The 25,058-nt window shown below is 39.5% G+C and overlaps 1 protein-coding gene and 1 long non-coding RNA gene across 4 annotated transcripts in view; one reads left to right on the top strand and one right to left on the bottom strand.

Moving 5' to 3' along the window:
- LOC132538615 (uncharacterized) overlaps nt 1-25,058 on the top strand; it is a 720,469-nt gene that overhangs the window by 186,515 nt on the left and 508,896 nt on the right. The gene's annotated exons all lie outside the window — the stretch shown is intronic.
- PTPRQ (protein tyrosine phosphatase receptor type Q) overlaps nt 1-25,058 on the bottom strand; it is a 257,933-nt gene that overhangs the window by 143,835 nt on the left and 89,040 nt on the right. For both annotated transcript variants that reach the window (XM_060191363.1, XM_060191364.1), the window contains exons 20-25: nt 16,164-16,332; nt 12,625-12,915; nt 11,485-11,760; nt 10,963-11,114; nt 7,438-7,579; nt 5,888-6,157 (exon numbers count right to left, since the gene is read on the bottom strand). In XM_060191363.1, the coding sequence (XP_060047346.1) occupies nt 5,888-6,157; nt 7,438-7,579; nt 10,963-11,114; nt 11,485-11,760; nt 12,625-12,915; nt 16,164-16,332 (1,300 nt within the window). The remainder of the gene's footprint in view (nt 1-5,887; nt 6,158-7,437; nt 7,580-10,962; nt 11,115-11,484; nt 11,761-12,624; nt 12,916-16,163; nt 16,333-25,058) is intronic.

Here is a 25,058-nt window from a genome sequence, read left to right as displayed (position 1 = left end):
CTTTTAAAATCAAATCCCAAGGGGGTCGGGCAGCGGGTTAAGCGCACGTGGCGCAAAGTGCAAGGACTGGTGTAAGGATCCTGGTTCCAGCCCCCAGATCCCCACCTGCAGGGGAGTGGCTTCACAGGCAGTGAAGCAGGTCTGCAGGTGTCTGTCTTTCTCTCCCCCTCTCTGTCTTCCCCTCCTCTCTCCATTTCTTTCTGTCCTACCCAACAACAACAACAAAAGCAACAATAATAACCACAACAAGGATAAAACAACAAGGGCAACAAAAGAAAAAAAAAGCCTCCAGGGAGCAGTGGATTCATAATGTAGGCACCGAGCCCCAGCAATAACCTTGGAGGAAAAAAAAAAACCCAAATGAATGATGGTGGAAGATATGCCTAGAAGGGTGATTTGTTGACATTGCCTGGACATCACTGCTCTAACCTGACTCTTCTTTTCAGAGAGAGAGAATGAGAGAGGGAAAAACACCACAGCGCTGAGATATCCTCCAGTGTGGTGGCAGCAGGCCTCCAACCTGAGCTGTGTGCGTGGCAAGCCGGACAGCCTCCAAGGTGAGCTGCCTTGCCAGGTAGAGGGGATGATTTTGATAGTGTGATGTCACTGGAACTTTGGTGGCAGGTAGTTATGGAGAAGTTAGATTGCATAGACAGGGTGCCAGGAGGTAGTGCACCTGGTTAAATGCACACATTACAGTGTCCAAGGACCCAGGTTCAAGCTCCTGGTCCTCACCTGCAGGGGGAAAGCTCTTGAGTGGTGAAACAGGGCTGCAGGTGTGCCTCTGCTCTTTCCCTCTGCCCTCTCAATTTCTCCTTTTCTCTATTGAAAAATAAAAATGTTTATTTTTAAAAAGATTGCATCGACAAAATATGAACCTTACAGAAATGTGTAAATCCTGAGAAATCTATAAATGCCATATATATGTATATACATATATAAATATATATATGAAACCATGATAGATCTAGACTTAAGAACAAACAAGGCCATGTCAGTTCCCCACAGCTTTGACCTTTTATCTCAACAGAGATGGGTGAGGAGAGCAGTGTAAGCGGGACTGAGGCAAAGGACAAAGTGAATTTTTGAATCAACTTATTAATTCACAGTGCTAAGGAACATTTGAACCATCCACGTTTAATCAACTAGATGGTCCTTAAGAATGGTATGCAGGGGGTCGGTTTAAGCGTATGTGGCACAAAGCGCAAGGACTGGCATAAGGACCCTGATTTGAGCCCCTGGCCCCCGACTGGCAGGGGAGTCGCTTCACAGGCAGTGAAGCAGGTCTGCAGGTGTCTATCTTTCTCTCCCTCTCTCTGTCTTCCCCTCCTCTCTCCATTTCTCTCTGTCCTATCCAACAATAATGACATCAATAACAACAACAATATTAACTATGACAATAAAACAACAAGGGCAACAAGGGGGAAAATAAATAAATATTAAAAAAAAAGAATGGTATGCAGTCTTAAAAATGATGTGACTGCTTTACTTTGTAAAAAAAAAAAGTCTGGCTAGTGAAAATCAGATTTAATCATGATTGTAAAGACCCAGACATCCTCACATTGGTAGGGAAAGTTCAAAACCTGGACACAGAGAAATAAAAGGCACAAAGAATATATACCTTGAAACAGGTTTAAGGGAATGGTGGTGAAGACCACTGAGAATTGAGAAGAGACATATTTCACTAAAGACCATAGGAAACCTGGACTGGATGTGGTATGTTGTACCCAAGCAAAGACCCAGGGAAAGGAAAGGGAGGGAGGCCTTAGAGAGGCTGTTGGTAGTGGTGCATGACAATGGGAAAGGCTTTAAGTGTGTGTATATGTATGTGTGTGTGGGGGTGAGAGTGTTTTGCAGATGTTCACAATGGGGAGATGAGAAATGGTCCCCGTGAGTCAATAACTGCACTGTAAAACACTAGGCCCACAATAAAATGATCTTAAAATTGTGCAAGAATATTTTAAAGAAGCAAAAGTAGAAGGAAAACCATCTTATCACAGTGAACTTGCCTTGGCTAACAGCTCTCATGCAATAATCTACTAGAGAAAATGTGCTGAAACTGGGGGCAGGGTAGCTGCACAGAGGGTTAAAGGCATATAGCACAAAATGCAAGGACCAGCACAAGGATCTGGATTGGAGCCTCTGGCTCCCCACCTGCAGAGAGGTCACTTCAGAAGCTGTTGGTAGGCATCTTTCTCTCCCCCTCTCTGTCTTCCCCTCCTCTCTCAATTTCTCTCCCCTATCCAACAACAACAAACAAACAAACAAAAAAATAAAAGGAAAAAAGATGGCTGCCAGGAGTAGTGGATTCCTGGTGCCCCAGTGATAACCCTGGAGTCAAAAAGGAAAAAAAAAAAAGGAAAATATGAAAAATAGAAAGAAAATGTGCTGAAAGCAACACTCCTGAAAACCACATTTGGGGAATCCAAGGAATGTTAAGCACATTCCTTTTCTGATTCTAAATTACTGGACTTGAAAGAGCTCTGAGTAAATCCAAGTATAAAATTAGAAAAAAAACAGGGGGGAGATATTTTAATACAATATGAAATCACTGAGATTTGAAAGTAGCATAATCAAGTGCATGCATTTTGAATACTTCCTAGATTCTACTTCTAAAAGTTAACTTTTGCAAACGCACAAGTGTGTTGTATTTGCTGGAACATATGATATACTTGACTTGAAAATGCTATTAAAATCACCATGTACGGTGGCCTGTTTCAGTGCATTTGACTGTGACAATGTAAAAGCAGCTTAATCACCAAGACACCAGTCTCATAAACTCAGTCATTATGACACGTGTTTAAGAGTGCTCAGATATGACCACGATTACATTGAAAAAAAAAATAAAACACCACCCAATAAGCCCTAGAAGGAATGTTAAAGTCAGACACTAAGCAGTGAGAGAGTGGGCCAAATTTGGTTTTACTTTATGTCAAAAATAAATACAGTTGGTGACTAAGAGCTGGCTATACACTGTGACTAATCTTGGACCACTATAAATCAGAAGTTTGAAAGGGCTATAAAACTTTCCAATCTGAGCAGTGAGTCTCTACTTCTCCTTACTAATGTCTTACCAAATAACAATTTGTGTGAATCCAAATAAGACATACCTCACAAGTACAGTAATCATAAATATGTTTAGATGTTAGACTTAAGTTTTCATTTTGAAGTTTTTGTTTTTGTTTTTAGTGCCATTCCAGGGGAATGAATCAACCTCAGGGTGCACTACTGCCCGTCCCTTCTTTTTCTATTTAAAAAAGAAAAATGGCTCAGAGCACTGAAGTCCTGGAGATGACAAAAATAAAAATGTTAATTAAATTAAAATTTAAATATAATAAACAATAACTGCAACATTATTAAAATAGGTAATAGTATCTAAAATGGATGATAGATGAAGTACACTTGGCTCAGAAAGAGCAGAATTTTCCTATAAAATCAATAGGCCATAAACAAAGGTTTCACTGGAGACAGAAGAGCAGAGAGTTAGGAAAGGTGAATTTCTGGACAAATGAGGAAAACCATTTTTTTTTCATTCTTTTTTTAAAAAAATTATTATTATTTATTTGTTATAGGATAAAGACAAAGAAATTGAGAGAGAAGGGGAGACAGAGATGAAGAGAGACAGAGAGACACCAGCAGACCTGCTTCACCGCCTGTGAAGGGACTCCATTGCAGGTGGGGAACTGGGGGCTTGAACCGAGATCCTAACCAGTCCCAGGGCTTTCCGCCACGTGCGCTTAACCCGCTGTGCTACCGCCTGACTCCCAGGAGAACCATTTCTATCTGCTTCTCACAATACTTATCAGCTGGGACCTGATAACATAGGGAGTGGACTCTCTGAAAACAAGGGATGTCCTCGAAGATGAGACATACTGACATGGCTTGGATATAAGGAACAAGAAATAGGTGTTGACATACATCCACTCCAGCCAAACAGGTCGACCACCAAGAATGAAGGACTTTTGCACTGGGTGGAGAAGGAAAAGACGCTTAACTGGATGCTGAGAACAGGGAGAATGTGTTCAGGTTCTCTCTTACAGCCTCACGATGTTGGGGGGAGCAGGGGTGGTGAGTGCACCGCAGACATCTATCTCGGGCCGATGAGAAATTGTATCCATGTGTCAACACCTTTATTATAAACTTAACCTCCTGATAAAATGATGGGAAAGTCCAGTAATTATGTGAAGAATGGCTAAAAGATGCTTTGTAAGACAAGGATCTGGATGCCCATGGTACCCGTTACCCACAGAAAGGACCTTCAGTGAATGATATCAGGAAGAAATCTGGTCTGCATGTCTAGGAGCAAGCACGCTAGTTGAGGAGGAGGAAGATGGAGATTGTGATGTCGAATGAAGTAAGAGTATCTGTTTTAAAAATATTTTTTATATTTATTTATTCATTTTGTTGCCCTAGTTTTATTGTTGTAATTGATATCGTCATTGTTGGATAGGACAGAGAGAAATGGAGAGAGGAGGGGAAGACAGAGAGGGGGAGAGAAAGACAGACACCTGCAGACCTGCTTCACCGCCTGGGAAGCGACTCCCCTGCAGGTGGGGAGCCGGAGGCTGGAACCGAGAGCCTTACACTGGTCCTTGCGCTTTGCGCTTAACCTCTGCCGCAGGACTCCCGAAGTAGGAGTATTTGTGAGAGTGACTGCTTTCTTCACTATAGATCGCAGCTTAGTGATAAATGTTTTATTCAAAGAATGTAAAAGATAAATAGTGCTGCCTGTTGCATACGCAAGTCAACCCAGGAACGTGACTCTCACACTGCCGTTATGATGACTGAGGAAGCATCTAGAATCCTATAAAAATAGGATTCTATGTAATGGAAAGTTGATATGCCCATTCCCTATTTTTTGTTATAGAAAACATAATCCAGTACATTTGGTGTCTGCATAAAGTGAAATAAATAGTTATGGAGACACAATACAGTAAGGTTAATTTTTTCCTTTCTTCAATCTGAGTGTTGGGATGGGCCACTGACCTACACAGCTGGTATTCAGATGACTTATGAAATAAAAGTATCACATATTAATACATATATACACATATTTGCAAGCAGTAGTTCTCATATATTCTATTGCTCTCAGATCAATTTTTTTTTTTTTTGCCTCCAGGGTTATTGCTGGGTGGCTCAGTGCCTACACCAGGAATCCACTGCTCCTGGAGGCCATTTTTTCCCCTTTTGTTGCCCTGGTTGTTTTATCTTTGTTGTAATTACTATTATTTTTATTGCTGTCATTGTTGTTGGACAGGACAGAGAGAAATGGAGAGAGGAGGGGAAGACAGAGATGGGGAGAGAAAGACAGACACATGCAGACCTGCTTCACCGCTTGTGAAGTGACTCCCCTGCAGGTGTGGAGCCAGGGGCTCGAACCAGGATCTTTGCCGGTTCTTGCGCTTTGCGCCACATGCGTTTAACCCGCTGCGCTACCACCCGACTCCCTCAGACCAACTTTAAAAATCTATAGACAGTGAGAACTTGAGAGAGACAGACAGAAACACAGAGGGCGAGACATCACAGCACTGCTCCACCCGCTACGGAGCTTCTCTTGGTGCCATGGGATTCCATCTAGTGCCAGGGTTTCAACAAGATACCTCCTTGCATCATTAAGTGGACACCGTCAAGTGAGCTATATTCACATACCTGCATATATCTACATATCTTTAAAATATGTGTTTCAATGCTAGATAAATGCAGAATATGCATTCATCACACAAGTCCACACACACCCACAACAAATGGTATTAACACATAGTTGACACGCATAGTTGACAAACATTTACCCATTTCCGGTGAGTTACTGGGGCTGGCTTCTCTGTTTCAAGTTAGTTATTGACTTCAACTGCTAAATCAGCTGAGTTACCTGTTGTCTGGTAGTTACCTGTTTCAGGTAGCGTGCTGACGTTGCACATGCTTCCGTCACCTTCTCCAGCCGCAGTTGAAGCTCTGACTTTAAACACATATGAGGTGTTAGCAAGAAGCCTCACAAATATACTCATGTTGTCTCGAGGGGAGACCATTGTCGAGTTCCCTCCAGCTGTTATCATGTAATACGTAATGACTCCGTTTGACTTTTGGGGTGGATCCCACGTGAGCAAAACTGACTGCCAGCTAGTTGCCACACACCGCATATTCTGCACAACATCTGGAACTTGAATGAAAAAAAATGCTCCAAGTTAAAATGTAGACATAGGTATCGATACAGATGATTTAGTCACATAACGGCGAGGTAACCTCATTTATTCTATATGCGTTGTTAAAGTACTCTTACTGATTTAAGATGCTATGTACTATGACTTGTTTATGACATCCCTTTCTGACAGTCATGTCCACCATCACTAGAGGTCATAAGGATGATGTTCTAGTGTAGGTTTTTGTTGTTGTTGTTGTTATGACTTTGCTTAGCTGTTCTCACCAAATCTGTTCTAGCCAGTTGAAATGGAAGTGGGGCGATAGTAATATTGCCTAAGTGTTTAAGGGGTAGATGCTTTCACATGTAATTTTCAATGACTTGATAGTTGGATACAGGTGATATGCATTTCTTCCCAGTTGAGTAGACTGAGGCTCAAAGGAAGGATGATTTTTGCTTCAATTATCTAGCTAGTGAATCAGAGTTTGGATTCAAACTCAGACACAATGACTTTAGAAACATACATTTTTATCTCTTACAAATATCACTTACTTGGAATATTTTACAGGAATTCTATAGAAAAAAATGACAAATTAATGCAAAAATAATATTTGCTCTCAGCTAGGGGATCTCCAATTTCAATTTAGAGATGCCCTAAAACACAAGGAGATTCATCCAGAGGTACTCAGAAGAAATGACTATGATAGCATCTTGCATTTATTCAATAATCATTGAAAAGCTGAGAAAAAGCTGTTAAGACTTAAGTCTGTGTGGGAGTCGGGCAGTAGCACAGTGGGTTAAGCGCACATGGCACAAAGTGCAAGGATCGGCGTTAAGGATCCTGGTTCGAGTCCCCGGCTCCCCATCTGCAGGGGAGTCACTTCACAAGCAGTGAAGCAGGTCTGCAGGTGTCTATCTTTCTCTCCCCCTCTCTGTCTTCCCCTCCTCTCTCCATTTCTCTCTGTCCTATCCAACAACAATGACAATAATAACTACAACAATGAAACAAGGGTAACAAAAGGGAACACATAAATAAATAAAATATTTTTTTAAAAAAGAAAAAAGTTAATTCAGTGCTAACCAATGAGATATTGCAGATTGTGAAGAAAGCTGACACCTTCTGTACCCCATAATGATACTGGGTCCACACACCCAGGGGGATAAAGAACAGGAAAGCTTCCAATGGAGGGGGTGGTATGTGGAACTCTGGTGGTGGGAGTTGTGTGGAATTGTACCCCTCTTCTCCTACAGTCTTGTCGATCATTAGTAAATCAATTAAAAAAAAATAAGGTGCACCTCACCTGATTCTTGGGTCGTGAACTTTACTACATTACTAAATTGGTTGCCATTTCCGACTTTGGTAAAAGCAGATATGCTGACAGAATAGGTGCTAACTGGTTTCAATCCAACCAGTTTAACTTCAGTTTGATAACCTGAAATATTCTGAAAAGGAGAAAAGAAAAAAAAAAAACAGTCACAATGCACCATCACCAATAACCTTCATAAACGGTAGATTTTAATTTACCAGTATTATGACATCAATTGTCTACTCTGTGAATATTTTTAACTAAAATTAAGAAAATATGCAACATTTTCTTTTTGTGACAGGATGTGTTGAGCTGATGATACAAAGAAATACTTGTAGCTCAGTTCTGAAGACTCTTACAACTGCTACTTTTAAAGAATTTTGAGTTTACCTAAACTCATATAATACTAGTAACACCAGTAATATTCTGTGGAAATCAGTTTATTTTTAAAATTTTTTACTGCCCTTACTTATTAGATACAGACAGATAGAAATTAAGAGGGAAAGGAAAGGAGGGGAGGGGGGTAGAGAGAGAGACAGAGGGAGAGAGAGAGAGAGAGAGAGAGACCTACTTCACCACTCGCAAAGCTTTCCCCCTGCAGGTGGGAAATGGGGGCTCAAACCCGGGTCAAACGTGTACTCAACCAGGTGCACCACCATCTGGTCCCCTGTGGAAATCAGTTTATTTCTTCTGTTCTATTAGGCACTGGAACCACAGTAGTGAATAAAACACCTGCACACTTGCTTCACCACTTGTGAAGCTTTCCCCCTGCACGTGGGGACCAGGGGCTTGAACCCGAGTACTTGTGCACTGTAATGTGTGCACTTAACCAGGTGCGCCACTGCCTGCCCCTTCCAAAAGCTTTATGTAGAGATTCTTTTATAATCCTTACTTTTTAAGGTTTATATCTCTTGGACATTCATTTTTTACAGGAAGAAACTGAATTCTTAGAGGGTAAAGTAATATAACTTGTGCAGAACAGAAAGTCTCAAAGGTAGAATTCAACCTTGTTGATGGCAGATGCTGATCTATCATGACAAAGTCACCAGAGAGAACTGTTCCCAGGACAGAAGATCTCAATGACACATTCTCAGTGCAATACACATAGCAGTGACACTAGTAATGGTACTGAGAAGATGATTCCTTTCTAGTTTTGAAATTCCAATGATAAAGACAGAAGTGTGTGTGTGTGTGTGTGTGTGTGTGTGTGTGTGTGAGAGAGAGAGAGAGAGAGAGAGAGAGAGAGAGAGAGAGAGAGAGATAGGAAAGTGTTAAGATTAAACCAAAAACAGACATTGGAGGACTTGGGACTTTATTGTTATGGTAGACAGCATAATGGTTATGCAGAGACGCTCATGCCTGAGGCTCCAAAGTCTCAAGTTCAATTTCCATCACCACCACAAGCCAGAGCTGAGTAGTGCTCTGGTAAAAACAAACAAACAAACAAACAAACAAACACCACTTTGAAGTCATTAATGCAACTTCTCATATTTAAGAAACATCTAACAGGTATGGAGTAATATTCTATTTAGACAACCTGATTTTTTTTTTTTTTTTTGTCACCATGAGTGTTTCACTACTTTACTGACTTTTTTCAAGCAGTAGTTACAGAGATAGAAAATCAGACATACAACACATTACTAAGGCTGCTATCATTGTAAGGGAAAGAGGGGGCTCAAAGGGTTGTGACCAGGGAAGGTCAGGTGTACTAGCTGGGGGACTCATTTTGCTGGCAGATTTTACAGCAATACTTGATTTAGAGAATAAAAGGCATTGTTCCAAGACAGTGGAGACTTCCCTACTCTGTGGAGGGGGGCTGGGCCAAAATACGCTGACACTCCAGGAAGACAGGTCCTGAAATGAGTGCAGCCTAGAATCTTCCCAGCTGTGGCCACGGAGTTTGAGCTCAGACCTACAGGGATGCAAAGATTATGCAGGCTCCTGTGCTGAATATGGGCCCAGATCAAATTGATGGGGTTTACAGTGAACAATATTTATATATGTTTCCCATATTTGGGAGCTACTCTCTGCTCTGATCCAGCTTTCTAGTCCTATTTCTAGCTCTGACATCATCTCCACAAACAATGCCTTTAGCCCACCTGCAAATTAGTGCTGGGCTCAGGCAAAAATTAGTAGCCATGGGACCCTTGGAATATGTCTAAAATAGACTTACTAGCTTTTTTCCAAAATGGAGACCCCAAATATGTTATTTTCTTACCTTTAGGTTTCTGATTATTAAACAATTTGGTCTGCTTTATGTCTTAATGCTGTTCAGCCACCAATCTGTAGTTGCTGCCATGATGCCACCCTGACTTCCCTGGACAGACGACCTCACCAGTGTGTCCTGGAACCCCACCTCTCCAGAGCCCTGTCCCAATAGGGAAAGATAGAAACAGGCTGGGGGTGTGGATCTACCTGCCAACATCTATGTCCAGCGGGGAAGCAATTACAGGAGCCAGACCTTCCACCTTCTGCATTCCATAATGACCAATGGGTCCATACTCCCAGAGGGATAAAGAATAGGAAAACTTTCAATGGAGGGGATAGGATGCGGAACTCTAGTGGGAACTGTGTGGAATTATAGCCCTCTGAGCCTACGGTCTTGTCGATCATTATTAAATCAATAATAAAAAAATAAGGCATTGTTCCTTACAACACAGCACTGTCTTTGATATTTTCTATTTATCTAGTAGTCTACACGTGACATTAAAGTGAGTTCCATTTATAACACACTACAATGCAGGTGACATTGGGTGCAACGCTTACTGCAGACTTTTTGTCTTCTTGCTGAAACTAAAAATTTAACATACTTCATTTGCATTGGGGGGGAGATATTCCTTAGATAAATATTTCTTGATTCTAATCCATTTTGGCAATTAGATACCAACAAGTGACACCAGCATATTTGGGGCCACCTGTTCTTTTCTTTAGGTCTTTCCTGCAACCTAAAAATGCAGGAGGGGGACTGGTGGTTAACAGTTTAAATCTCATCAGTGCAGGAAAGTAAAAAAAACAACAACAAATGAACAAACAAAAATGATATGTCTTAAATAATTAGCACGGGATCATATGACATAAAGGAAGTTTACCAGAAAACAATAAAAAGATGTTTCTGAAAAAGTTAGAAATATTAGTGCGTAGGCCTTACAACAACAAACAGAAATAGACTATATTTAACATAGCGGCAAAATTTAAATAGTCTGAAAAATACTTGTTTCCAGCATCAGCAAACTGAAAGAATGATTTTTAAAACTGTAGACAGCTACTAGTTACAAATTCTAAGCTAGGCACTCTATAAAGCACTCAGATACCATATCTACAAATATTTTCTGCCATTTACACTGGCACCCTTAGATTGCAGGAAACAAAATTAGAGGGAGAGAAAGAGAGAAAGAGAGAGAGAGACTCCTAAAATAAGGATTCTTAATCAACTTCAGACAGTTCATTTTTTTGTCTGCATATCACGTTTTAATTCAGTTTCTGTATCTTTGAAATAAGCAAGACTATTTATCAACCTACCTTATACAATACAGTATCAGTTTCATGTTCATGGATTTTAAAACTATATACTTTAACAAAACCGCCTGGCACAGGACTCGGGCTCCATTTCAGCCACACAGAGTCTGAAGTGTAGTTGATTAAAGTCAGATTTTGAGGAGGTGCTAATGGCACTGCAGGGAAACACATTATAAGACTTGTATTTGTAAAAAAAAAATTAACATGAGGATTATTATTCTGACTCTAGCTTCTTCAAGACACTAGTCATTAAGATTCATGCAGTGATTGTATTCTAATTTTGCAGATAGAGAACTTGAGAAGCAGCAGAATCATAGTAGTATAGCTTTCAACAGAGCACTTTGTCCTGAAGCTTGAAATAAAAATTTTTAAAAAAGGAAGAACATTCTGTAAGGTGGGTGAATAGTTGTGAACCTATTGCAAATAAGCAACCAATACTCAGTCATTTTCCAGGCTGTTCCTTAAAAAGAAGAAAACATGCTGTAACAGAGAAAGCATTTGGGGGAAAGATGAATTCCAGCTTACCTGACTCATCTGTGTAAAAGAAAAGAATATTGGATGGGCCAGGGCCTTTGACAGTTCTTGCAGCAGCAAAAAAACTGTATAGTGTAAATGGTGAAAGCTCTTCCAGTATCAGAAAGTGATCAGAAGTGACAAAAGACTGATTTCCATTTGGTCCTTGGAGTGTTAAGTCATAACTTATTATTGCACCATTTGGTTTTACTGGGGGATCCCATGCTAAGAGAACTGAGGTAGAGGAAAGGTTTTTAAAAGTGTTGATGACTGGTGAAGTTTCTGGGACTATAAAAAAAAATAACAAAGAAGATAATGTTAGGTGAAGCCAAAGTGAGTTAGCATTGGAAAAAGAAGAGGTGTGGTCTGGGAGGTGGCACTGGACTGTCAAGCATGAAGTCCTGACTTCAATCCCCAGGAACACATGCACCAGACTGATGTCTGGTTCTTTTTCTCTATCCTACATTTCTTATGAATAAATAAAATATTTTTAAGAATAAGAGGCTTTTAATAATATTGTGACTTAGTCTTAAGAGCAAGTAAAGATTTAAAAAAATTTAAAAGCATATTCTGTTGATTGAAAAAGCTAGTTATTGGAGAAGCAATTACAGAAGCCAGACCTCCCACCTTCTGCACCCCGTCAAGATTTTTGGTCCACATTCTCAGAGGGATAAAGAATAAGGAAGCTTCCAATGAAGAGGAGAAGACACAGAACTCTGGAGGTAGGAGCTGCGTGGAATTGTACCACTGTGATATTACAATCATTAAATCGCTAATAAAAATAATAATAGGGGCTGGGAGGTGGTGCACCTGGCTGAGTGCATATGTTACAATGTGCAAGGACTCAGGTTCAAACCCCTGGTTCCCACCTGCAGGGGGAAAGCTTTGGCGGTGGTGAAGCAGGGCTGCAGGTGTCTCTCTGTCTCTCTCCCTCTATGCTTCCCCCTTCCCTCTCGATTTCTGGCTCCCTCCATCCAATGAATAAACATACTACTACTCCTGCTACTCCTACTCCTACTACTAATAATTATAATAATGAAAGAAAAATCTAGTTGTGTGAAGATAATCTACTCATGCTTTCATGTCCATGTGCAGTATTAAGATAGGAAAACTAACAATTTGTTTAGTTGGCAAGATAGGGGTCCCGCCTACCATCTTCTTCAGTTTTGATATGTAACTGGGTAGTGTAAGCACTGGAGAATCCCTTTTCTGTGGAAGGAGTGATTTTTAATATGTAATCTGTGTATTTCTCCAGATCATCGAAGTACGCGCTTCTTTCATAGGTTATGAGAGGTGGTCTGATGAGCTGGTGAGTCTGCTGGGAGCTCAGGGAAACATAGTAGAAGACGAGACCGTTGGGTTTAGGCGGAGGGCACCAGCTCACGTTGATCGTGGTGGATGAAAGGGACTCGTAAGTCAGGTTTCCAATGAGCCCTTCCGGCACTACGGTAGGTAACGGGCAAAACAGGAAAGGTGTCAGTCACCTTCGAGCTTGACTTATTTACCTAAGCGAAAGGCAAGTAAATTCAGAAACTGAGGATAACTGTTGGAAGGGCATCTATTTCACATTCCTGAAATGCAGATATGGTGAGCATTCCCTTTTACCAAAGTGATTCTGGATAATAAAATTAAAAGCATATAAATACTATTATTGTTAATCTGTCAAAGAATTGTTTCCGTAATATTTTCTTGACTTTTCCTTCCTACAATATGGAGATGATGTAGGTGTGTTATGCATTTGCTCCTAGATATTGGCAAGAAACAGGCTGTAAGGCCACAACAGCAAATCCCCTCTACAGTCTCTAATATATAATGACGTCACGTTGGTTCATATCCTTGGCATGCTGTCTCGGATGCTTTAATCTAGGTCATTTTTGAAGAACAAACCCAGTATATAGTGAATATTCTGTAAATAGAATGTACTAGTAGGAAAATTTTCTAACAGGAAAATAAAGTCTGTTCATGCTCAGTACAGGTGCAACATACAGGCCCACGTACACAAGCTTTTTTTTTTTTTTTTTTTTGCCTGTGATTCCTCGAGACTATGGATAGAAAACACTCATCTATGGAAGGTGATTAGTATGTCTGCACTTACATGTAAGGGATATTTAAATATTAGTTTCTAATATATAGACAGTTTTGGTTTCTTCTAAGAAATCTCTATATTAGCCTGGGGCTTGAACCGAGATCCTTAACCAGTGCCTATACTTTGTGCTACGTGCGCTTAACCCGCTGTGTTACCACCCGACTCCAAGGAGTAAAGATTTTTCAATAGGTTTCTGCTACAGTGATTTCCAAAGACTGATGTGTTTAGTGTAATTGAAAGCATATTGTTATGCAAATACATTACAGGACATTGTGACATTATCCATATATAATATGTAACATAAAAGCCAGATATTCCAAGGCTCTTAAAGCATTTCCTCAAAATAAAATATTTACTCCTGTTCAAAATTAAAAAAAAGAAATCTCCACATTATATGTATGGGGGCATCAAAGAACTCTCAGGAAAGTGCTAATTACCATTCATTGTGATACAAAATTAATTGGCCAACCACTACACATTGGTTTAAGTCTTGATGTCATCTGCAGTTAAAGAATGTCTTAAAGGGACTGGGAGGTGGTGCACTTGACTGAGCACACATATTACAATGTGCAAGGAACCAGGTTCAAGCTCCTGGTCCTCACCTGCAGAGGGAAAGCTCTGCGAGTAGTGAAGCAGGGCTGCAGGAGTCTGTCTGTCTCTTTCCCTTTACATCCCCCCTTCCCTCTCGATTTCTGGCTGTCTCTATCCAATAAATAAATAAAGATAATAGAAGGAAAAAAGAAGGTGTTAAACAATAATGACGACACACATTTTTGTTAGTCTCCAAATGCATATTTCCACTTTGCTACTATATCTTGATTTGCTATTATTATTACTTTTATTTTTGTCACTATCATCACTATTTGCAGAGTAAGGACCTCACATATGTTATCATATATATATATATATGTGTATATATTAAATCTTTATTTATTTATCGGATAAACACAGCCAGAAATTGAGAAGGAAGGTGGTGATAGGGAGAGAGACAGAGAGACACCTGCGGCCCTACTTCATCACTTGTGAAGCTTTCCCCCTGCAAGTGGGGACCAGGGGACTCGAACCTGGATCTTTGTGCACTGTAACATGTGCGCTCAACCAGGTGCGCCACCTCCTGGCCACCTCACATATGTTTTCTTTCACTACTCCTGGGTTGCTTTTCCAGCTACTTAGAGAAGATACCCCGATATGGGGGCTTCCTCAGCTACCATGGCATCAGTACTATCAATACTGAGTTCCAAATCTGGTCGTGCACATGGAATTTTGTCCTCTGCCAAGATTTAATAGAACACCATTTTCTAAAAGAACATCCAGTCTTCAGAAATCAGTGGGCAACAGGAAGAGCCAAAGGAAGAAACAGGCAAAGGTGCACCTTCCATTGTCTTCTTCAAGCTACAACATAGATAAATAACTTCAGTCTGATGGCTCTCTGAATACTCAGCACAAGAAGGATTCTGCAGAAGATGTGCACAGATTTCTGGGGTTAAAAAAATGCTATTCTGGGGGTCAGTGGATGAAGCACAAGGACTGGCCTAAGGATCCCGGTTCGAGTCCCTGGCTCTTCACCTGCAGGGGGTCACTTCACAGGCGGTGAAGCAGGCCTGCAGGTGTCTTTCTTTCCTCCTATCTGCCTTCCCCTTGTCTCTCGGTTTCTCTCTGTCCTATCCAACAACAATGGCAGCAATGACAACAACAGTAATAACCCCAACAACAATAAAACAACAAAGGCAACAAAAGGGGAAAAAAATAGCCTCCAGGAGCAGTGGATTTGTGGCGCAGGCACTGAGCCCCAGCAATAACCCTGAAGGCAAAAAAAAAAAAAAGCTATTCTGGGCTTACTAGTCACAAGCGACTTAAGAATAAAGATACTGAGGATTAAAATTCTGAAAAAAGAAAAAAGTGTAAAAAGGAGGAAATGCTAAATTTACTAAAGCAAGTGAATAAATATATTAACTCTAGGAATATTTTTCAGTGAATTAAAGAGGACATTTCATGCTTGAACTCGATGGTGCTGACTTCGTTCAAAGCTATAAAGTAACATGATTTCCATGAATGAAGGGTACCTTTCCTGGGCCAAAGTATTGTTAGTCTAGCAGCCTTAGAATTATCTAAGTGTACGGGAGCTGGGAGGTGGCACAGTGGGTTATGTGCACGTGACATGAAGTGCAAGGACCAGAGTAAGGATCCCAGTTCAAGCCCCCGGCTCCCCACCTGTAGGGGGGGCCACTTCACAGGCAGTGAAGCAGGTCTGCAGGTGTCTATCTTTCTCTCCCCTCTCTGTCTTCCCCTCTTTTCTCGATTTCTCTCTGTCCTATCCAACAACTACGATAGCCATAATAATAACAATGAGCAATAAAATGGGAAAAATATCCTCCAGGTGCAGTGGATTCATAGTGCAGGCACCGAGCTCCAACGAAAACCCTGGGGCCAAAAAAAATAAAGAACTATCTAAGTGTATTTTCAGACTATAATGATAGTTAAATGTACCTAGCTTAATTAAAATATAGCTTTTTTACTAATGTCAGTAAATTGTGAAATGGTTCAAATAAGTATAAGCTTTTAGATTAAGTATATTAAGGTTAATAGATATTTTAAGTTTACATACTGTCTTGTTCTGTGTATACTTGAACTATGTCACTGCTTTTATTCCCATTTCCAACTGAAGTGCTTGCTGTGACCCAGAATGTATAGTAGCTGAATATTGCCAGTTCATCTATTAGTGCAGATACGGTCATATTGTCAAAGTCATGGGTTACTTCATGGAATGTGAAGTTCTGAAAAGTAAAAATATTGCTTTAATTCTTCAAAATGTATTTTACCATACAGACCATTTCAAAATAATTATCATCCATCAACTTATGGCGACTATTTTTAATGTTTAATTGTCGAGGTATATCAACATGAAATGTTTTTATTGTAATAATTAAGCTGGGAACAAGTTCACACCAAAAAAAGGAATAAATGATAGCAGGATTTTATGGTAATTACCAACATGCAGAGTGGTGAGGAAGAAAAACTCCACGTCAAGTTTTCAGAACTTAAAAACTGAACACACATCTATTAATCTGTTGGTTGCGAGTATTAGACAAACCATTACTTTCAGCTATGCATACTGGCATGTTATACACTAATGGGCATTATAAGCAATGAGACAGTGTTGAGCTAGGACAATAAAAAAAATCTTTAAATTAAAAAAAAAAGAAAAACTCCATGTTTTTGAGAAACTGATAATTTTCTAACAGTAGCTGAAAATGGTCCAACTTTGCCAACCCCATGTCACTTTCCATTCTGAAACCTTCCAGTGTTTCTTCAAGACACTGACTATATACTTGCTGGTAAGTAGATCAATATTATAAAACTTACTCTCTTTTTCCAATTAGTGAAGACATCATTAATAAAGTGAACTGCAACAGATACTATTCATTTCTATTTGGCACTTTTATTCCTATAAATGTGGTAGAAACAAGACAGTTGTGAATTATCTTGTGGAAGAAGTCTGACTAGAGCAGACTCTTTCTCTCTGTCTCTCTGTCTCTCTCTCTTCACCTTTCCTTTCTCTTCCCACTATCTCTAGAATTTACAGTTGACAGTTCATTTGCTTAACTATCTATTCTTGCTTTTTCTATTTCTTTTCTTTGTTTTTGTTTTTGTTTTTGTAGTGGAGGTGTTGGTTGGCAAACTGGTTTTGGTTGAACTGCATCAATCCTTGCTTCAGTTTCTATTGTTGTACTTTTCCAGGTTTATGCCTTCATTTGTGAAAAGACTTTAGTTTAGTGTGGCTTGTACTCACACAACACAACAACTGAAGAATGACAGGAAAGAAAAATACAAACCACATCAACAAAAAATAATGGTTAAATCAAAAGCAAATAAAACTGCTACGACAATGAATCAGGACAGAAGCCCAGAAGAAACTCCAAATAAGTCAGAAGCAACTATAAATAAGGAAAGTATCCAAACAATAATTGACCTATTAATTACAGAAATGAGAACAGCTATTGAGGAATAGGCAACCAGAAATTGGGAAACAACAGATGAGACACTCAAGGAAAATACTAGCTACCTCAAGGTAATTAGATAACTGAAAGTCGAAATAGCTGAGCTAAGAGGCAAGCTAGCAGAACAAGCTAATACTGTAACTAAGGAAGGTAAAAAAGTGGATGAATTGAAGAAGGAAGCTGAGGGAAGGGAAATCAGATTAACAGAAGCAGAAAACAGAATTAGTGAGGCAGAGGATGAGCTAGATAAAACTAAGAGGAGGAAAAAGAGCTAAAAAAAGAGATTGAGAGACACTGAAAACAACAGAAACATATGATCTCAAAAGAAATAACATTTGCATAAATAGCTTACCAGAGGAAGAAAGAGAGAAAGAGGAAGTAAACATCCTAGATGAAATAATAGAGGAAAATTTCTCAGCCCTAAACAACAGAAAGGACATCAAGATTCAAGAGGCCTAGAGAGTCCCAAACAGAATCAACCCAGACCTGAAGACACCAAGACACATCATGGTTACAATGAAAAGAACTAAAGATAAAGAAAGAATTCTAAAGGCTGTAAGAGAAAAACAAAAAGTCACATACAGGGGAAAACCCATAAGACTATCAGCAGACTTCTCCACTCAAACTCTAAAAGCCAGAAGAGAATGGCAAGATATCTATTTAGCTCTTAATGAAAGCTCACTATATATATATATATATATATATATATATATATATATATATATATATATCTCGTAATATATCCTGCTAGATTTTCATTCAGACTAGATGGAGGGATAAAAAAACTTCTCAGAAAGGCAACAGTTAAAAGACGAAACCATCACCAAGCCAGCCCTTGAAAAGGTTCTAAAAGACCTCCTATAAATAAGAACATCACCCAAATACTTGCCATATATCATAGCAAACAAAAAATTGTTGAATAATGGTACTATAATACCTTAAATCCATAATATAAATAAATGTCAAGGACTTAAACTCACCCACTAAAAGGCACACAGTGGGATGATGGATCAGAAAACACAATCCAACCATATGCTGCTTGCAAGAATCCCACCTGACCCAATAAGACAAACACAGACTTAAAGTGAAAGAATGGAAGACTGTCGTACAGGCTAATGGACCACAAAAAAGGGCAGGAACAGCCATTTTCATCTCTGACACAATAGACTTTAAATTAAATAAAGTAATAGAAGATAGGCAGGGACATTACATAATGATCAGAAGATCAATCAACCAAGAAGAATTAACATGTATTAACATCTATGCACCCAATGAGGGATGATCTAAATACATCAAACACCTATTGTAAGAACTACAAAAATACATCAATAGTAATACAATAATAGTGGGAGACTTCAACACCCCACTCTCACATTTAGACAGATCAACTAAAAAGAAAATCAACAAAGAAACAAGAGAATTAATTGCAGAGATGGATAGACTAGACCTCTTGGACATTTTCAGTGTTCTTCACCCCAAGGAACTGGAATATACATTCTTTTCAAATCCAAACAGCACATCCTCAAGGATCGACCACATGTTAGGCCACAAAGACAGTATCAACAAATTCAAGAGAATTGAAATCATCCCAAGCATCTTCTCGCATCTTCTCAGACCACAGTGCATAATCAAAACAGCCTGGTACTAGAACAACAACAACAACAACAAGAAAAGGTACACAGACCAGTGGAACAAAACTGAAAGCACAGAACTAAACCCCCACACTTATGACATCTAATTTTTTATAAAGGGGCCAAAATTATTAAATGGAGGCAGAAGACTCTCTTCAATAAATGGTGCTGGGAAAACTGGGCTAAACATGCAGAAGAATGAAACTGAACCACTTTATCTCACCAGAAACAAAAGTCAACTCCAAATGGATCAAGGACATGGATGTTAGACCAGAAACTATCAAATACTTAGAGGAAAACATTGGTGGAACACATTCCCACCTGAATATCAAGGACATCTTCGACGATACAAACCCAATTGCAAGGAAGACTAAAACAAAAACAAACCAATGGGACTACATCAAATTGAAAAGCTTCTGCACAGCCAAAGAAACCATCACACAAACAAAGAGACCCCTCACAGAATAGGAGAAATCTTCACTTGCCATACATCAGACAAGAGACTAATAACCAAAATATACAAAGAGCTCAGCAAACTTAGCAACAGAAAAGCAAATGACCCCATCCAAAAATGAGCAGAGGTTATTAACATAACATTCACTACAGAAGAGATCCAAAATGCTAACAAACACATGAAAAATTGCTCCAGGTCACTGATTGTCAGAGAAATGCAAATAAAGATAACATTGAGATACCACCTCACCCCTGTGAGAATGGCATACATCAAAAAGGACAGCAACAACAAATACTGGAGAGGTGGGGGACAAAGGAACCCTCCTTCACTTCTGGTGGGAATGTAAATTGGTCTAACTGCTGTGGAAAGCAGTCTGGAGAACCCTCACAAGGCTAGAAATAGACCTCCTATATGACCCAGTAATTTCTCTCCTAGGGTTATATCCTAAGGACCCCATAACACCCAACCAAATAGATATGTGCACACACATGTTCATAGCAGCACAATTCTTAATAGCTGAAACCTGGAAGCAAACCAGGTGCCCAACAACAGATGACTGGCTGAGTAAGCTGTAGTATATATACACAATGGAATACTCCACAGCTATTAAGAACAATGAACCCACCACCTTCTCTGATCCATCTTGGATAGAGCTAGAAGGAATTATGTTAAGTGAAATAAGTCAGAAAAACAAAGATGAGTATGGGATGATCTCACCCATAAACTGAAGAACAGAAAGGGAAACTCGAAGCAAAATCTGACTTAGTTTGGAGTAGGGCACCAAAGTAAAAATCTCTTGGTGGAGGATGAGAGCAGATGTTCAGCTTTATTGGGGGAGGGGGGGAACACAGACTTTTGGTGGTGGGAGTGGTGTTAATATACACTCCTATTAACTTACAGTCTCACAAATAAATATTTAATTAATATGAGAAGGGAAAAATGGATTGAATGCCTAAAACTTTTTGATGTATAGACCATAGGCTAAGAATATGTTCCTTTAAGTACTTAAGACTTCAAATTGGTAATCAGATTGAATTTTGACAGTGGGGTCAAATTGTTAATACATTTCTAATAATGACTTGTTCTTTGAAATATTAAATCTCCTAAAAGCTTATACCAGGGAGAACAGAAGCAACTGGTAGTATACAGTTGCTTTAGAAGATACAGCTATGTATAAATAGCATAAAAAGACATAAATTATGTTGAGGTCTTGTATGCTACAGCAAATCCTAACAATGGGATTTTCAAAGTTAACCCAATTACCAAATAATTTGGTTATAGTAATAGCTATCTATTACTTTCTTAAACCCTAAGACAACAGGACCCTTCCCCATTCTCTATAAGGCCTATACATTTCTTAGTGCTGGAACCTTAGTGGAACCTCACCTTTCTGCTTGCTTCTCTCAAGTCATACCAACTGATACTGTATCTGCTGATCCCAACCTATTCTATGCAACCAGTACCACCTCAGCATGCTTCACTTCTCTAGACTGTGTCTAGAGACATCAGGCATGGAATGCCAACCCTTCAGTTTCATTACTCTGGTGAGACCTTTCCTAGCTCATAGGACTCCTTAATTTCATTTTGGGTGCGCTTCTTTACAAAACTTCCACACCTAGATATAGACCAAGGCCCATGTACATAGGGCGTATGTACATGTATCCATAAATTAGGGGAAAATATATACCTTAAAGCAAAAGTGCACAATAATTTGCAGTGAGTCAATTAATGAAGCAAGCAAGTAGAAAGACTTAAAAAGATACCTTAGAGTATATAATGAAACAGTTTCTACTTAGATCTAGATTCCCTCCTCACCCACTTCCTATTACACTTCCCTCAATCACTCTAAAGCCAACCTTGTCAGGCAAAGTAAGGACTATAAAAGATGAATAAAGGCAAGAGACTGGCATACTTTAACAATGACTCTTTAGTCACTACCAGGCCACCCCATCACCTAAGGTCTTAGTCAGGGAGTCCTGGGATTCCCACACAGACATGATGGGCCTAGACCTCTAACAGACCCCTCTCTCCACTGTCACTGGTCATCTCCATCAGGGACAACCTAATGGACCCCTTAGTGGGCCTTCACAGGGCCTTGCCCTCAATGTGGATCAATAAAGGTAGAGAATGTTCCATTCTCCAAAGAGGGTCGGACAATATACTCTACTTATTCCCTGAGGAAGATGGGTCTTGAAATTATTTCATCTTGGAATGTTCCTAACCATGACCACAGAATGAGAGCTCAGACCTACAGAGATGCAGAGGTTACATTGGCTCCTGTGCTGAATACGCCCCACCGATCAAATCAATAGGATTTACAGCAAACAATATTTATATACTTTCCCTATATTTGGAAGCTAATCTCTTCCCTGATCCATCTTTCTAGTCTTTTTCCAAAACATGACATAATCTCCTCAGACAATAACCTGGGTCCAACTGCATATTAGATGTCAGGTACAGGTAAAAACTACTAAAGTCATAGGCCCTTTGGAATATACTTGAGATAGACCTACTAGGCTTTTCCAAAACAGAGACCTTAAATCTTCAACTGCACTATTCTAGCCTTTAGGTTCATGATTAGTCAACACTTTGTTTGGCTTTATATCTTAACTCTTTTTTAGCCATTAGGTTCTAGATGCTACCATGATGCCAACCGGACTTCCCTGGGCAGACAACCCTACCAATATGTCCTAGAAACCTGCCTCCCCAGATCCCTGCCCCACTAGGGAAAGAGAGAGACAGGCTGGGAGTATGCATCCACCTGCCAACACCCATGTTCAGTGGGGAAGCAGATACAGAAGCCAGACCTTCCACCTTCTGCACCCCATAATGACCCTGGGTCCATACTCCCAGAGGGATAAAGAATAGGGAAGCTATCAAGGGAGGGGACTGGATATGGAGCTTTGGGGTTGGGCACTGTGTGGAAATGTACTGGTTTTACCCTACATTCTTGTCAATATTCCCATTGTATAAATAAAAATTAAAATAAAGAAACAGATAATCCAGCTTGTCCCCCCTCCCCCCCAAAAAAAGAATACTATAGACGCACATTCAACTCTGTCATCATTGGCTTGGATAAATCATTTAATCACCAATTTGCTCCCCCCTCCCGCCCACAACTATATAACATTGGGAATAATTATTGAAACTTCACAGGGAGCTTTTGAGGTCTAGATGACAGAAAGTACATAAAACAATGTTATGATTAGAAATAAGTAAGAGTGTTCAATGTGTAATTTAGCACAATCAACCTGACTACAATTTATAGGTAGGTTAAGTCCTGTAGTGTACCAGAAAAATGAAATTCAAAGAACATTTTTATTGCTCTTTTGCCAGTGTTCAGGGAAAGGAAAACAGTGAGTTTAACAGGAAATCTATTTCAATTTTGTGGTGACTTATTTAGTGGCAAGTTAGAGCAATTAAACACAAAATATGATCTGTGAACTTAATTCTTTTCTTTTCTTTTTTTTCTGTTATCAGAGTCCTGCTCAGATCTAGTTGAATCTGGTACTTTGGAGTTTCAGGCACTAGAGTTTTTTTGTATAATCACCATACTATCTTCCTCCAACTTTGATATCTTGCAACGTAACAACTTCATAATTAAACAGCAGGCTCATATAAAGTATCTTCATTTTTAATTTGTTTATTTTTTTGAGAAAAATCAACACAATACTTTTAATGCAATAATTAAAATGGAGATATATTTCCATTTAAAAAGCATTTCACTACATATGTTGTCATGATGTAAATTTTTTTATATATATTTATTTTCCCTTTTGTTGCCCTTGTTGCTTTTCATTGTTGTTGTAGTTGTTGTTGTTGGTGGTGGTGTTGTCGTTGTTAGGACAGAGAGAAATGGAGAGAGAAGGTGAAGACAGAGAGGGGGAGAGAAAGATAGACACCTGCAGACCTGCTTTACCGCCTGTGAAGCGACTCCCCTGCAGGTAGGGAGCCGGGGGCTTGAATCGGGATCCTTATGCTGGTCCTTGCGCTTTGTACCATGTGCGCTTAACCCGCTGCGCTACCACCTGACTCCCATGATGTAAATTTTTAACGTAAGTTTTGATTTTATTTTCTTGTGGAATTTATCCTGATCCCCTATAACTGTAATGACTTTTACATAAGTAGTTATTATTTTAATCATTTAGAATTTACTACTGCTGCCTGTGTGACTTAGTTTGCACATATGTGCAGCAAATTTGGAGTTTCATTATTCAGATAATTATTTCATGCATCTATTATTTATTTATTTGGGAAAAGTCTCTTCCTTTAAATGAATTATGGGTGATAGTTTTTGTCTCATTGCAGGCAGGTAGTGTTAGTAAAAGCTTTCCAGATCTGATTAACCAGCTTTACTCACTTAGCCCTTCTATAAATAAAGGAAGACAGACTTTCAGACACACTGAGAAGCCATAGTGGTTAACGTTACAGTTAGGAGAGTTAACACCATATATGAAACAGTGTGCAACAAATGAAGGACCAACAAGCAGATGCTTTACAAGTAGCCATTGCCAAATGAGATTCCACAATGGAAGAAGATCACTTCATACTCAAGTGCTCCAAAATTATAGCCAAATACTGAAAGTAACATTGGTCTGGTCAACATGTCCAGTCTTGTCTGATAAAAAGAATTTCATATTCTTGCAACTAAAATATTTTTATTTATTATTGGACAGAGATAAGTAAAAAGAGGGGGGGAGATAGAGAGATAAAGAGACAGAAATATACTTACAGCCCTGCTTCAACAATCATGATGTTTTCCCCTTATAGGTGGGGATGAGGGGCTTGAACCTGGGACCTTGTGCACTGTGTGTGTAACTAGGTGCACCACTGCCTGGCCCCACAACTAAAATGTTGAATGACCATTAAATCTATATCTAATATAGTACCAAAAGATCTCAGGCAATGTCATCAGTCAGTGCTTGTTTCAGCACAAAAAACTAAGACATGTCAAGCAGGACTAAGAAGCAGAGTATGATATGCCATGCACAAGGAAATCAAGGACATTCTGAGGGAGGAGAAGGAAGATGGAAACTATTCACTTATTCACTCTTTCTGCCATACAGCTTTCATGCGGGGTGGGGGGGAGGAATTTCTTCTTTCTTTCTTAAAATTTGGATTTCAATGCTAACTGTAAGAGTAAACCAAACCATGGGCTGACCCTCACACAGTATGAGACTACAGGACTGGAATGTTTTAGCACCAGTAGCCCGAGTCATTTTGCAGCTGCCACACTTAAAAGCATTCCCAAGATTGTTTTTATAAAAGGTTCTATTTTCTAAAATAGAAAGAGTTGCAAATGGTATCACATTAAGCATTTAGCATTAGCAGGTTTGATTAAGTAGGTTGATCAGGCCTTGTTGAAGCTACAGTAGATGTTTACACTTGGTTATTTAAATGTGGGCATATCAACAGAC

Source organism: Erinaceus europaeus, chromosome 5 (assembly GCF_950295315.1).
Source record: "Erinaceus europaeus chromosome 5, mEriEur2.1, whole genome shotgun sequence".
NCBI classification, from domain to species: domain Eukaryota; kingdom Metazoa; phylum Chordata; class Mammalia; order Eulipotyphla; family Erinaceidae; genus Erinaceus; species Erinaceus europaeus.
This window is presented reverse-complemented; position numbering and strand designations above follow the sequence as displayed.